At 40.8% G+C, this 13,436-nt stretch overlaps 4 protein-coding genes across 6 annotated transcripts; 1 reads left to right on the top strand and 3 right to left on the bottom strand.

Annotated features, from left to right (window-relative positions):
• Window positions 1–527: 527 nt before the first annotated feature.
• LOC114847781 (GTPase IMAP family member 8-like) lies at window positions 528–5,072 on the top strand. The gene is made up of 5 exons (XM_029137820.3): window positions 528–758; window positions 1,001–1,717; window positions 1,829–3,112; window positions 3,186–3,223; window positions 3,318–5,072. Exons 1-5 carry the CDS (start codon window positions 710–712, stop codon window positions 3,546–3,548), a joined length of 2,319 nt encoding a protein of 772 aa, XP_028993653.1. The 5' UTR covers window positions 528–709; the 3' UTR covers window positions 3,549–5,072.
• On the bottom strand, window positions 4,628–5,584 carry LOC114847033 (olfactory receptor 52I2-like). Its single transcript, XM_029136319.2, has one exon. It carries the CDS (start codon window positions 5,582–5,584, stop codon window positions 4,628–4,630), a length of 957 nt encoding a protein of 318 aa, XP_028992152.1.
• Window positions 5,585–6,777: 1,193 nt separating this feature from the next.
• LOC114847032 (olfactory receptor 10A3-like) lies at window positions 6,778–8,433 on the bottom strand. Its single transcript, XM_029136318.3, has one exon. It carries the CDS (start codon window positions 8,175–8,177, stop codon window positions 7,194–7,196), a length of 984 nt encoding a protein of 327 aa, XP_028992151.1. The 5' UTR covers window positions 8,178–8,433; the 3' UTR covers window positions 6,778–7,193.
• Window positions 8,434–9,095: 662 nt separating this feature from the next.
• Window positions 9,096–12,981, bottom strand: LOC114847276 (uncharacterized). 3 transcript variants are annotated; one of them, XM_055505208.1, is made up of 8 exons: window positions 12,761–12,981; window positions 12,614–12,656; window positions 11,989–12,141; window positions 11,682–11,834; window positions 11,397–11,501; window positions 11,088–11,208; window positions 10,232–10,489; window positions 9,096–9,980 (listed from the first exon to the last, which is right to left on the bottom strand). In XM_055505208.1, the coding sequence occupies exons 1-8, from the start codon at window positions 12,841–12,843 to the stop codon at window positions 9,754–9,756; spliced, it is 1,143 nt and encodes a 380-aa protein (XP_055361183.1). In that variant the 5' UTR covers window positions 12,844–12,981; the 3' UTR covers window positions 9,096–9,753. The 3 variants fall into 3 exon arrangements, with proteins under 3 accessions (XP_055361183.1, XP_028992655.2, XP_055361184.1); XM_029136822.3 differs by having other exon boundaries at window positions 11,349–11,501; window positions 12,761–12,979; XM_055505209.1 differs by lacking the exon at window positions 12,761–12,981 and having other exon boundaries at window positions 11,349–11,501; window positions 12,513–12,650.
• Window positions 12,982–13,436: the final 455 nt, after the last annotated feature.

The following is a 13,436-nucleotide window of genomic DNA, read 5'->3' as shown; positions in this document are numbered from 1 at the left end:
TTTTGCTCTAACCAATGGTGCAATGATGAAACGCTACAAAAGAAGTTTTAAACTACGCTGGGCTCCCTTTCAGTTTACAGAGGTTATTACACTAAGCAGCATCTCCACTGTCAGGTTTGCAGCTGTAAATACCTTTAGCGAAGCCTCTTTACAAATGAAAGCAGCAGACAGGAGGCTGTAGTTGCAGATGATGCTTACAAAGCATTTTGGCCTTTTGATTAAAAAGGTTTCTTACCACCGTCGGTTATCTTTTGCATGATGTGCATTGTTGCACAGTCACTGATTAGAGTTAATTCTGACTCAGGGACTCTTTTACTGAATGGCAATGCAGCAGCTGTGGCATTACCTCTGGATTTGAATCTGAATAAACAGCCTTTCTGAGGAAGCTGATTGTGTGATTCTGCTTTGTTTATCACCTCCCTGGGCGGTTTAACGCTGAACGGCGCAGGAACCTGTTTAATCAGCACGTGGTTTGTCATGACGTTCTGGTTCAGCTGCTGCTAAACCCTGAAGCCTGCTATAATCTGTTCATGTACTGTTGCTGTTAGTTCAGCGCTGTGTGCGAGATGATTACATTACGCGACAGCTGGACTTTGACCGGTCAGCGTCCGGCAGAAAGTTAAGTCACCAGTTCACACTGGAAACCAATAATGTGGTTTCACTTCTTTTTGCCTGTGTAAAACATTGATGTTAAATACATTCCATCAGAATGGACAACAGAAGAAAGGATTTTAACGGCCTGCAGAGAACAACAAAAGGTACGATGCTGAATTACTTCCTCCAGAACTACTTTAATGTGCGAATATGTATGAAATTGTCTGAAATTCTTTACTCACAGAATTACAGTTGTCAGTCAAGTTTAAGCAGGGCCACTAACTGCACTTGGGGGTGAACCTGTCCACTGTAAAGAAAAAGCCTTTTAATAATTCACTTTTAATAATACCCAGAACGACTGTTTTACACTTGTATTTCTGCTGAGCCATGTGTCGTCTGCTGCCAGGGGACAAACGCTTCCTTCCAGAGCTGAGGATCGTCCTTCTGGGTCACGACTGGCTGGAGAAGAGCTTGACAGGAAACACCATCCTCGGCCGCCAGATGTTTGACGTCAGCAGAGACGTGAAGATGTGCGTTAGGAGGCAGCGGGTTCTCGACAGCGGACGTAAAGTCATAGTGGTGAACACCCCCGAAAGGTGGATCCACTACTCTGTCGCAGACCCGGGCTTGTTGACCGTAAACATGGCGGCCTGCATGGACATGTGTTCACCGGGGCCGCATGTCTTCCTTATGGTCATCCCTCTCAGCTCCCACAGAGGCAAGGAGTGGACGGTAGAAGGACCCCTGGAGCTCATTCACGACAACCTGTGGAGAAACACAGTGATAATATTCACCAGGCATGAGAAGCTGAGGGGCTCGTCTGTGGACGGCTTCATTGCAAGCCACGGGTTTCTCAAGGGCGCTTTGGAGAAATGCCAACACAGATACCACCTGTTGGACACAAGCACTTGGGGGGAAGGTGACGACACACAGGTAGTGGAGCTGTTGCAGAAGGCGGATGCAGTGGTGGCTGGAAACAGGGCGGCGGGAGGAGCTGGTTATGTGGCCACAAATGAAAAACTCCTGAAGATCACTGAGGACGAACAGAAAGAGATCGAAGCCAGGGCAAAACTGAGGCAAACGAAGGTGCAGATGACCAGGCGCACACTCAGATCAGTGAGAGGTAAGAATCACAGAAAATAGTGATAATAACATAAAAAGTCTCACTTTGTGAATGGACGTCTACATACTCAAAATAATGCTGATGCATCAGTTCTGTGCTTTTTAATTCAAGGGCCGTCCTCCTGTCTTTCTACACCTCAGCTAGTGATTGTGGGGCCAAAGCACGCTGGGAAAAGCTCCGCAGGGAACACCCTTCTTGGTGAGAAGGCGTTTCCTGCTGGACATCCAGCATCACGGTGCATGAAGAGGCAAGGTAGCGTCTGCTCGAAGCGGGTCACTGTGGTCAAGTGTCCCGGCTGGCATGGCAGATACTGCCCAGAGAACACTCCAGAGGAGCTCCTGCAGCAGATCAGCACGAGTGTTTCCCTGTGTGCCCCCTTCCCTCACGCTGTGCTGGTGGTCGTACGCAGCGACGAGACCTTCACTGAAACCGACCGACTGCGAGTGGAGGAACACGTGAGCGTCTTTGGAGTTTGGATGTGGATGCGGACGTTTGTGTTGTTCACCTGGGGAGACAAACTGGGAGCCACTCCCATTGAGGAGCACATTGAGCGATGGCCGGCTCTTCAGCGGCTGGTGGACAAATGCGGGAACAGGTACCACGTTGTTGATAACACAAACAAAGTTGGAGACGTTCAGGTCAGAGAACTCCTGGAAAGGGTCGAGGAGATGCAGGTGTTGAATGACCCCGAAAACCTGCTCAGTGCTTTCATGAAACTCCAAAACACCAACGCAGAGCTAGACCAAAGATCTAAAAGCATGAAAAAACAGATGAGGAGGGTGAAGGTCAAGAACGACCTCCTGATGCATAGGGTCAATGAGATGGAGAAGCTCATAGAAGCTCTAAAAAGGAAGCGTGAGATGGAAAAAGAGATAGAAGAGAAGAAGGAGGCTGAGAGGAACAATGATGAGCTCAAACAATTTCTTATGGAAAAAGATAGAATGATAGCAAACCTGAGTGAAAGGTGTGTGGAGAAAGAGGAGGCCGTAAAAGCTACAGAGCAAAGCAGCAACGCAGCGAAGACGGCGCTACAGGAAGAATTACAGGAGCGAGAGCGAGACGCGGCAGCTCTAAGGAAGCTGTGTGAGAGGAAGGAGAAAGATCTGGAGCAGATCGTGAGCAAGCACAAGAGATGCGCGAGCGAACTCAGCGAGACCATAAGAAAGCTGGAGAGAGAGAATGAAGATACGAGGAGAATGTTAAAAGCTACGATCGAAGGGGTGCAGAAGCTCCAGGAGAAAAAAGGAAGTGGGAGCGCGAACGAGGCCAAGAATGAGGACTTTAAGGCAGGTCAGACCCTCAGGAGAACAAAGGTGAACCTCAGGCCACTGGAGGTTGGTCACCGACACAAATGGACCTTCACAGTGGGTCAACAAGGAGACGCTGTCAAACCCTGTGAGTATGAGATAATCAGAAGCTCTGTCACTCTGCACTGTAATAAAAATATGTATTATTGTTTTTTTTTTAGTTCTAGAGACAAAGCACAGAAGGGACAACGATAACAAGGTGGGTAAAAGCTTTTATGCACATTTGTTGCATTAGAAAATAAAAGCCGAGATGCATGAATGTGTGTTTAACTGTGTGTGTGTGGGTTCTGCAGGGTTCTGCAGACCGAGCCTGCCAGCTGACGGGTGAGTGGACCCTGTCATGGCTCAGCGCTGGAGGAGCCGCTCTGGGAGCCGCTTTCGGCGTCTGGGCAGGTTTGAGCAGCAGGTCAGCGTTCGGGGCCGCGCTCGGAGCTCTGCTGGGAAACTTAGTGGCCCAAGGAGTCAGGCTCCAGCAGAGGAAGATGGAGTCAGAGGCTGGCAGCAAGTGGGACAACAGCCCATAGAGCCATGTGATAAACAACGCAGTGTTTGGATGAAGCAGGAAAAGCGATTCTGAAAGGATGTGAACGACAGCACGATCACTGTGTCTATTACACTTTACACATATTTATATATGATTTGGTAACTGTACAACAATAGAAATAAAGGGAGGGAGGGAGGACTGGGTGGGAAAGTGGAAGACGACTGTAATATTAAAAGGCAGCTCAGGTATGATTAAATGGCACTGTTACTTGATGAAACAAGTAATCTTCTTTAATTAATTTACTCAGAACTTAATTCTAACAACGTGCATAATGATTCTGTGAATCAACATCACAGTAAATGTTCTCTCATTTCTTATTTCTGTCTTAAAGTGACAAATGAACAAATTGAACAACTGAGGTTTCAGAGATGAACAAATTGACGACATACTTTATGTATTATACATAAATGTGCACCTGTTAATTATAAAGCATTATTATTAATTTTATTAGATCAGCACATAATAAGACTGTGTCTGATTTCAACACTGTTTACCCAGCTAAGCTGTGGTTTAGTGAATGTGAAGGGGTTAAATCTTTCCTAACAGCTATGACCACCTTTTTTAAATCATATTGCTCATATAAAAATATTATTGCTAGATGTTTAAACATCAAAAATATCATTGTCTATCTGCTGTTGGACCAGTACACGAGGAAGCTTCAACTAAATCCCATTGTATTTTTAGTTAATTAAAGCAATATTGAGGACGGACAGACTGACAGATGAGGGTATTAAGGTTTTAATAGGTATAAAGCTCAAAGGTTACACAGAGCTCAACAAGGAGATGATCAGGCTGCAATGAGTTATAACAATAAAAACATCTTTCTGAAGTGCCCGCTGTAATAAATATGCAGCTTGAACTGAACTGAACCCAAAACAAAATGAGAGAAAGAAGAGAAACTCCATTACTTTTCTATAGAAACATAGATGCTGTGCATAAATCACAAAAAAAAAGACCAAGTCTGTTAATATCTCAGGCCTAAACTCACTGCACCATCCTGCACAGAGAACCAGTTCTGTTGCTCAGTCATGATCATCATACAGTATTAACAGAGTTTGTTCATATCTGCTGAGGTTGATTTAGTTTCAAAATGTCTTTTGGTTTGAGAACTTTTAGTACAAACAAAATTCGGTTTCGTATTTTTGTTAATTTCAATCCATAAATAAGCGGATTGATTATTTGAGGAAAAATGAGAAATTCTATTGCCAAGAAATTCTGAGCATGTTGTGGCAAATTCTTTGAACCAAACAGTGTGTACAACAAATCAAAAAGTAAAGATATAGTGAAAATAGTTAGAGCAAACACGTGTGGCACACACGTCTGAATGAACTTATTCATGTTTTCTCTGGATTTTAAGCAGGTCTTAATCATTTGTATGTAAGTCCACACAACAAAGGCAGCATGACCTGTAAAAATAGAACTGTTAACAGCTGGAACAATAGTCTTTGCTATGGAGGGAGAACAAGCAAGGTTAATAAGTAAAATGTTAACACAGTAGATCTTTGGTATGATGGAGCCACACAACCTTGATATTGATGTGACTGTGCTCAACAACACCAGATGATGAGGAACCATCCAAGCAATAATCACAAACGTACAAATTCTTTGCTTAGTCATCACAGAGCGATACACTAGGGGGCGACATATGGCCACATATCTGTCATAGGCCATTAGAGCGAGAAAAGAAGAATCAGCAGAAGCTGAGGAGTGAAGGACAAAAGCCTGCACAAGGCATCCAGCCTGAGAGATGACCTGAGTGGAAAACAGCAGATCATTCAGGAACTTGGGATAAAATCCAGCTGTTCCATAAAGTCCATTGATGCACAGGTTACACAGGAAGATGTACATGGGCTCATGGAGGCTTTTATCCACAATTATTGTCAGAATAATAGTCAAATTTACCAGCAAAATCACACAGTAGCACAAAAAGGTTAACGCTAACAGCGTGACTCTGTAGTTTGCTGTGCCGTTGAACCCAGCGAGAACAAGCATGGTCATCTGTGATATATTATCCATAAGTGAATTGTAATTTATACATTAGATTTTAAGTACTGGATATGTGCAGCTGCCTTTAAACAACCTACAACAATGTGCTGGAGGAAACGAGCAGCATCCTGCATCTGGGATCTATCCCCCAACATGATGCGTAACCATGAGTTTATATGCTCTCATGCCAGTAATGATGTTAATGACGTAAACACAAGACTTGTGGCCACTGATCCACTGATGATGCAGCAATGTCCCTGAAGCTACGATGCGCGACCATGGGCCTGCGTTAGCATCACAATTCAGCTCGGCTGCTAGTGCATCTTTTCACATTAAATTTAAAAGTAAATAAGATACTTAATAACTCACAAAGGCAGAACAGAACAGGTTAATTGATGTCTGAAGTGAAGTGCGCACCTCAGCACCCTGTCGGCCTCCTTCATTGAGTTTATGTTGCCGTGCGATATGCGATAAAGGTCATAGGTCAAGTTAGCATATACTGTAGCATTGGCGCCATTTAATCATCTCCCAAGTTTATCATTTAGTTTCTTTTTTAACTCATTAATGGATTTATTTTTGTATGTTGCTTTGACTCCTTTCCTAGTCTTTTTTGTAAGATTAGTCTTTTTTTAAAGACACAAAGTCTTTAATGCACCAGGGGGCGACATGTGGCCACATATCTGTCATAGGCCATTAGAAGCTTACAGCGATGTGGCAGAGCAACAAACAGGTATCGCTAATAAAAAAAGGTCATTTTATTTTCAATTAAAATAGCAGAACTTGTATAGTCCGACATCCTTAAAGGAAAAATTAATTTATGACAGGGATGTTTTGACTGTAGTAGGTGTACTCAGTAATCAAGTTCAGCCCATGTTTGGATTTGCCTTTTGCTGTCTTAAACAAAGTTTTAACACCATTTTTTTACCTGTAAGTTTAATTTGCAACAAGTAAAATGTTTTTTTCACCCATAAATAGGCTAGAACACAATGATTTAGTATTTAAATATGAAAGCCTGAGAAACTGAACGGATAAATGGGCACGAGAACCTTATAACATTATAACTGCCTGATGATTGTTACAGTACCTTCCATCATCATTATCATTATCATCAGTTACAAACAGCTTCGAAAAATGTTAACTGCAAGAGATCAATACAATACACTGTGTTTACATAGTTTGCGTGAAGGTCACGGTCATGTAAGAGGAAAAAAATGGGCCACATATGAATTTTATCTTGTGCTATAATGTCAGTGACTTGATGTTCCACTTAAAAGATGCTGTTAATATACACTATTTTACATAAAATTAAACAACAAGGCTTGATTCAATTCACAGTTACACATAAAACACAATTAACCCCACCTGAGCAACAGGTGACAGTAAAACAGAAAAGTAAAGTAGGTTTTCAAAGTAAAAAGGCTTTAATTCATTCACTTTAATTCATTACGAGTGGCCAGATCATAGAAGAATGTATTGGTAATACAGGCAAAACTGCAATAAAGTGTTTATTTACTGAAGTAGTGAGTTTTTTCACATAATCTGCTTTTTCTTCAGACATCATGAAAACATTCATGAAACATGCATGAATTGCACTTAAACTTAATTAGTTGCCACAGTGGTGGTGTTTTGTTTGTGCTTATCAGAGATTGTGGATCAGTTGGGATTCTGGTAACTTTCTAGACAAAACCTTCTTTGCTTTGAGTTTTAAATTGAACATCATGAAAACGTGTCTTCTGATCTCTGGCAACTTCAGCCCATAAACAAGAGGATTCAGTAAAGGAGGAATGACAACAAACTCCAGCGACAAGATTACAGCCACGAATGGATTCAGCTCCTCAAGATTCTGTCTGCTCAAAGCAGTATCAGTGAAGGACGTGATGGAATAGGCCACGAATGAGTTAACGTGTGGAAGACAACTCTGTAGGACTTTCCCCTTGACCTCGGACGAGTTTTTCCAACAAGCCATGATAATCCTCACGTACGTGTACAAAATAAACCCGAATGGTACGAAGGCTATTATTATGGCCGCCAGCATGGCAACAACACTGTTGACGGCAGTGCTATCGCATGATAATTTCACAATATTCCAGCTGGCACAGTAAACCCTCTGTATGTCGGTACCACACAGAGGCAGACGGACCATTGTCACGGTGCTCACTGTGAGGTTACAGGCCGGAAAGACCCAGGCAAAAAAGGCCAACGCGCAGACGCTTTTAAAGGACATCTTTCTGTGGTAGTGCAAAGGATGACACACTGCCACGTATCTATCATACGCCATGATGCTGAGAATGGACATTTCACAGGAGGCGTACGTGTAAATAACGAAGATCTGCGTTAAACAAGCGGGACGCGAGATGAAATGAGTGTCAGACAAGAGGTCCACGAGGAACCGGGGAAAGAAACCAGCAGAGCCATACAGAGAGTTGAGAGTCAAAAAGGCGATGAAAATATACATGGGCTCATGAAGCGTGCTCTCCTGGAGTATTACACATATAATGGCCAGATTGGCAGCCACGATAAAGCTGTAGAGCAGGAGGCACAGGGCGAAGGCAGGGTAGCGGTAGTGTCCAATGTTGATGAACAGGGTGAGGTTGAAGTAAAAAGAGACAGAGGTGTTTTCCATTCTTTGTTCATTCAAGTGATGTATGACTAATTCAATCACTACACTGAACAGACTCAAAGGTTCTCTCTCTATATCTGTTGCACACAGATGGAACTGTGGCTATGAGGAGGTGTGTAACATCACCTCTGGAGAATTGACATATCATCACACTCAGCATGACTGAAGACTGGATATCTTATTATCATATATTCAAACACATCTGATATATATTTGTTTACTGCTATAACAATTTATAGTAAAGACAAAGTGAACAAGCCTCATTAGAGCCTTTTCAATGGCATGAATGTGTATTTGTGGTATTGAACAATTAGATTACATGAAATATTATTAATATTAGGAGCTCACAGCACAACGTAATATGTGGCAAATCTGTCGAAGGGAAGTTTAGGTTTACACTGTAGAAAATGCGAAGATCAAATAGCCTCTTACTTACAACACTGCATATGCTGCATCTTTTTATTACACAGCATGTTTAAGAATGTTTTGGGGGGTTTTCTGCCACGAAAATGAAAGATATGAAGGATACAGCGGTGGTTTTTGAGCATGTAGCACTGTGACAGACTTCACAGGTCTTTCTCAACAAAGGCTTATGATAAGAATAAATTTCAGCAAATTAATTTATTTAAAAAAAAAGGTTAATGTGGTTAAGTATTATTTTTGGGTGTAGTGTTTGGTTTCTGGCTGAAGATGCTCTGGTTAAAGGCCTTGTTTGTGTGAGTCAGAGCCCAGACAGACTCTCCCGAGCTGCTGCTTCAGTAATTGATCTCAGAGGAGAGTAGCGTTAATGACCTGTTGACCACTTACTATAGTGACTCTGTGTAAAACAACAACTGCAGCGTCTCCTCTGAGGCTCTCATTACTGAAGCGTCCGATATCAACGGGCAAACTGAACAATAAATAGAAATAAAAAACAGTTGAGCCCTTCTGAGACTTACTTTGTATTAATGATTTAAATCAAAATACTCGGTATAACAAAACAGTTGCCAGAATTTTAGAAAAGTAAAGGGGAGAAAGCAATTAATGAGACAAGCTACAGAGGATGATGATGAAACAGGAAGTGTCACAATCAAAATCAAGATCTAGAATGGAAGTAAAGTCGCACATAATAGCAGGCACAAATCAGCCACAATGAAGGAAGAAATAAAACATACAAGACAGCAAAAGCACAAGATATAACTGTGGCATCCCTTCTCTGCAAGGATTGAACCCACAACCTAGGTGACAGGAGCAGAACAGTGACAATAAATTGGGACAAGTTACAGGACCATTTACCAATTAGATCAAAGAGATTCATCACCTTTTAGGCCACATGTACAGGACCAAATATGGTCCTCAGGTGAGGTGTGAATATCTCACTTGAAACGGCTGGGGCTAAAAGGTTTTAAATAACACCATACCATTCACATCTACTCACTTTTGTGAATAAAATATTTTTGGGACACTGTAGCTGCACACAAACCGACAAGCCTAACACCAAGTTTTTAGGAGTTTTCTACAGATTGGTTGATGCAGACACGGTTAGGTTGTACACAGTTACTGTAAACAGCACTTTCTTACTATAACAGCATACAAATCATCATCGTTGGCTGTAGAGGCATAAGGTTTTTAGTATTTCATTGACAGCCTGATCATTCTTGTTACATTTCAGTAACCCCGGCTGAGTCTCGTGGAAGAGAACATGAACCTGCGACTTGATGACTGGATATATTTCAGACCACTTCCTTCCATGTGTTGAATAGTTGTCTTTTCGGGTGTGATGCATTATCACTAAAATGACAGGTTTCTCATCTGATGAAGGCAAGTCTGACACAGGAGAAAGAGTTTAGTGAAAAAAGGACACATTATTTGGTACAGGTATGATTTCATGGTTTAGTACAGATGAAGTAGCACAAAAAACCATTGAACTGCACTGCATCATGTTTTAGAGTTGCAAACCGTTGTAATAGGAAGCTGCTGTAAAATGTTTGTATCAGCTAAATTGTGACTGAAGACTTTACAGTAAATGGCTGATGAAGTGAGCTGCACAGGAATATTAAAAAAAACATTTCCTTTACCTTTCATATGCATCATCGCTGCCTCCACATCTGAGCCAACACGAGACATGATTGGACAAAAGACGATGATGATGTCACTGTCCGGTTGGTTTGGAACATTCTTCATCTTTGTTTTGGACGACATTTCGTTCTTCACCTTTTTCAGTAATGATTTATGAGCATCAAAGGTCTCACCAGTAACCAATGAGAAAACTGTCACTGTAGGTCGAGATGGAAAGAGTGAAAGAGTTGTCGTGCGGGTGTTTTTTTTTGAAAAACCTGAAAAATCAAACAGATATAATTTTGATTATTAGCCAGAGCTTGATGAAATCACACTTATTGTATTCATATTCAAGGTGTGAACTTGTCCCATATGTACACACCTATCAACTAAGACTGGATTTTCTGTCATTGGTCATTGTCTCACCTTAATGTAACCTAATGTAGGCTGTGAAAGTTCACTAGATTTTTTTATACTGTTTATATTTATTGTTTCTTTCATTCAACCTAAATAAAAAAAAAATCCTGGTGCTATGAGTGATTTTCATATTTCCATCACAGAAAATCTTTTTACACAGATAATGGGGCAGTAGGATGTATGTATGTATAGGTATATGTATTTTCTTTTCTTTTTTTTAATTTCAATGTTGATGACTAACTCAACATTCGGTCGAAACAACATGCTGTGATCACAGTAGATGCTGGATTCATAGTGGAGTTATTAGATGCATGATATCAGCAGATGGTTCTAATGTGTGGGCTACCTTATTTAAAATGTATTTGCACAAATATTAATGCCATGTGCTCCAGTAATACTTCACCAACCAGGTAAAGAAAATCTGAAAATGCAAAGGTATAACTCTACAACTAAACATGCCTTTTGCATCTTCCTCTTTTGGCGTCTGATCTGGGTGAGGTTGAAGTTGGTGGCCACAGTGTAAACAAGGACCTGGAGACGCCCTCACTGAAGATCCCTGAGTGTTAGGTTTTCTTGCAGCCTATGGACACAGAACAACATGGTAAAGAAGTAACAGAAGCTCATAAAAGCTTTGTGTTACAGTAAACTTTGTACAGTGAAACACAATTTCACAGACTGACTTTATTATCAAATAATAATACACGTTTTTTTTATTATTACGTGTTTCAAATCCTCACGAGAGTATGCCATATAATTATTCTTGACTACTTCTCTTGCAGTCTGATGTGGGTGAGGTTGGAGGTGATGGCCACAGCATGAGCAAGAATCCTGAGAAGGCTCTAAAGATTCCTGAGTGTCAGAGTTTCTTGCAGCCTACAAAAGAGAAAAAAAAGAGGGAACAGAAGCTCATAAAAGGTTTGTGTTGCAGCATTGACACTTTAAACTCAATATAGATTTTGGTGTTTCTCACAATTTCACAGACAAATGCAAATTTCTTATCAAATAATAATAATCCACTTGTCACAAATATATTGGATCGTTTTTTATTATCACCTGGTTCAAATCCTCACTAGAGAATCTCATGTAATTATTCTTGACTACTTCTCTTGCAGTCTGATGTGGGTGAGGTTGAAGGTGATGGCCACAGTGTAAGCAAGAATCCTGAGAAGCCACTAAAGATTCCTGAGTGTCAGAGTTTCTAGTAGCCTATGAACAGAGAACAAAAAAGCAAAGGAGGAAGAGGAGCTAATAAAAGGGTTGTGATGCAGTATATTTACATTTTTAAATACAGTACACAACTTCACAGACTTATTATCAAATAAATGTTACAAATATATTAGATCTGTGTTTTTTTCATTACCTGTTTCTTAACATCCTTAGAAGACCCATTATCATTATTCTTCACAACTTCTGGTGCAGTCTCAACTGGGTGAGACTGAAGGTGCTGGCCACACTTTGAGCAAGGATTTTGAAAAGCCATCACTGAAAATCCCTGATTGTCAGAGCTTGTAGCCTATACAGTATAAAACAAAATTAAACAAGCAAAACAATTTGTCAGGCACAATTATTCCCAGTTTCTCTCATGGTTAATTCCAAACACCCATGTAAGATTATTCTATATATTACTATAAGTGGGCATCAACAACAAAGAAGACAAAACGCTCTTATACTTGTGTGAATGGTGTTGGAGCTCCACCTGTTGGTGAAGAGAGAGCATCACCAACCAATCAGATAAAAAAACACAAACGATCAACTGTACTGATTAGACATACTATATATACTTTACACTTATACTATACACTTTACCCCCGTAAGTCAACCTCATTTACTTCCTCTTCTTGTTAGATTGTCACATAAAGACAATAATAGAAACGTTACTAGTACCTGCTGCTACTCGAAAAACAGAAAAACATAATTATAAGTTTATTTCATCATTAACTCAAAAATGCGGTGTCCATTAATCCCTGTTGTTAATCTGTCCTGACCTGCAGGTTTCTGCTGCTCGTCCCTCGTCTCGCTGTTGCAGTTCTACAGCAAAGTGGAGACAAACACAGTTGAGTGATTCTTTACGCCAAAGATCCTCCCACTTGACATTATGATAAAATGTGACATCGAGAAAATCCACCACATACCTGTAATCCAGTTTCACTTTACAGTAACTGTATTTATATTGCTGTGAAGACAAAAAGGTTTGGAAGTCCTCAGTTAAATGCATAAGATATCGAAATTCAAGTCTATCCTACATGTTACGTTTATTTTATTTTAACCTAATGTTGGAAAAGTATGGCCTTGCTAATTCCAGTCTGAACTCTGGCAGCAGCATTTTGGTTTATATGGAGGCCCTAAAGAGTTATGCCATTAAATCCCCTCTGGTAGAGGACGCGAGGCTTGTACGAATAAGACTGCTCCAAGGAAGGGGCGAGTGGGGAATTGTATGTACAGTATGTGCGTGTGTTTGTTTTAAAAGCATGGAGCAGATAAAGATTTCACACACTGACTGGATAAACTGGACAGGTGCTATTCCGCCGTGTAATTTCGTAAGAGGTTAAGCAGGTAGACAGTGGTGATGTCTATGGGGATAGCTTTAAAAATATGTAAAGGATGTAAAAAATGCTCTTCAGCTGGTTAATCTTGTTGGTTAAATACTTCGCTTTTGTTTTATACATACAGTGAAACAAAATCTCATGCTTGGTTTCCAGAGCTAACCTAACCTTCCTGTAAATGAAAACTGGCAAGAATGTAGTTTGACAGCTTTACAAATGTATTTTTATCTCTCTTAAGAGCTCTCTTTACAGTTGATACCCTGTT

Source organism: Betta splendens, chromosome 21 (assembly GCF_900634795.4).
Source record: "Betta splendens chromosome 21, fBetSpl5.4, whole genome shotgun sequence".
In the NCBI taxonomy this organism is placed as follows: Eukaryota; Metazoa; Chordata; class Actinopteri; order Anabantiformes; family Osphronemidae; genus Betta; species Betta splendens.
This window is presented reverse-complemented; position numbering and strand designations above follow the sequence as displayed.

Excerpts from the sequence above, each read along its gene's own strand:
- LOC114847781 (XM_029137820.3), top strand. The coding sequence starts at position 710 with ATGGACAACAGAAGAAAGGATTTTAACGGCCTGCAGAGAACAACAAAA. Across the intron at positions 759-1,000 it reads CCTGCAGAGAACAACAAAAG|GGGACAAACGCTTCCTTCCA; the intron begins GTACGATGCTGA and ends GTCTGCTGCCAG. Across the intron at positions 3,224-3,317 it reads GAAGGGACAACGATAACAAG|GGTTCTGCAGACCGAGCCTG; the intron begins GTGGGTAAAAGC and ends TGGGTTCTGCAG.
- LOC114847033 (XM_029136319.2), bottom strand. The coding sequence starts at position 5,584 with ATGGATAATATATCACAGATGACCATGCTTGTTCTCGCTGGGTTCAAC.
- LOC114847032 (XM_029136318.3), bottom strand. The coding sequence starts at position 8,177 with ATGGAAAACACCTCTGTCTCTTTTTACTTCAACCTCACCCTGTTCATC.
- LOC114847276 (XM_029136822.3), bottom strand. The coding sequence starts at position 12,843 with ATGCATTTAACTGAGGACTTCCAAACCTTTTTGTCTTCACAGCAATAT. Across the intron at positions 12,142-12,613 it reads CGAGCAGCAGAAACCTGCAG|GCTACAAGCTCTGACAATCA; the intron begins GTCAGGACAGAT and ends TATACTGTATAG. Across the intron at positions 11,209-11,348 it reads CTCGTGAGGATTTGAAACAC|GCTGCAAGAAAACCTAACAC; the intron begins GTAATAATAAAA and ends CTGTGTCCATAG.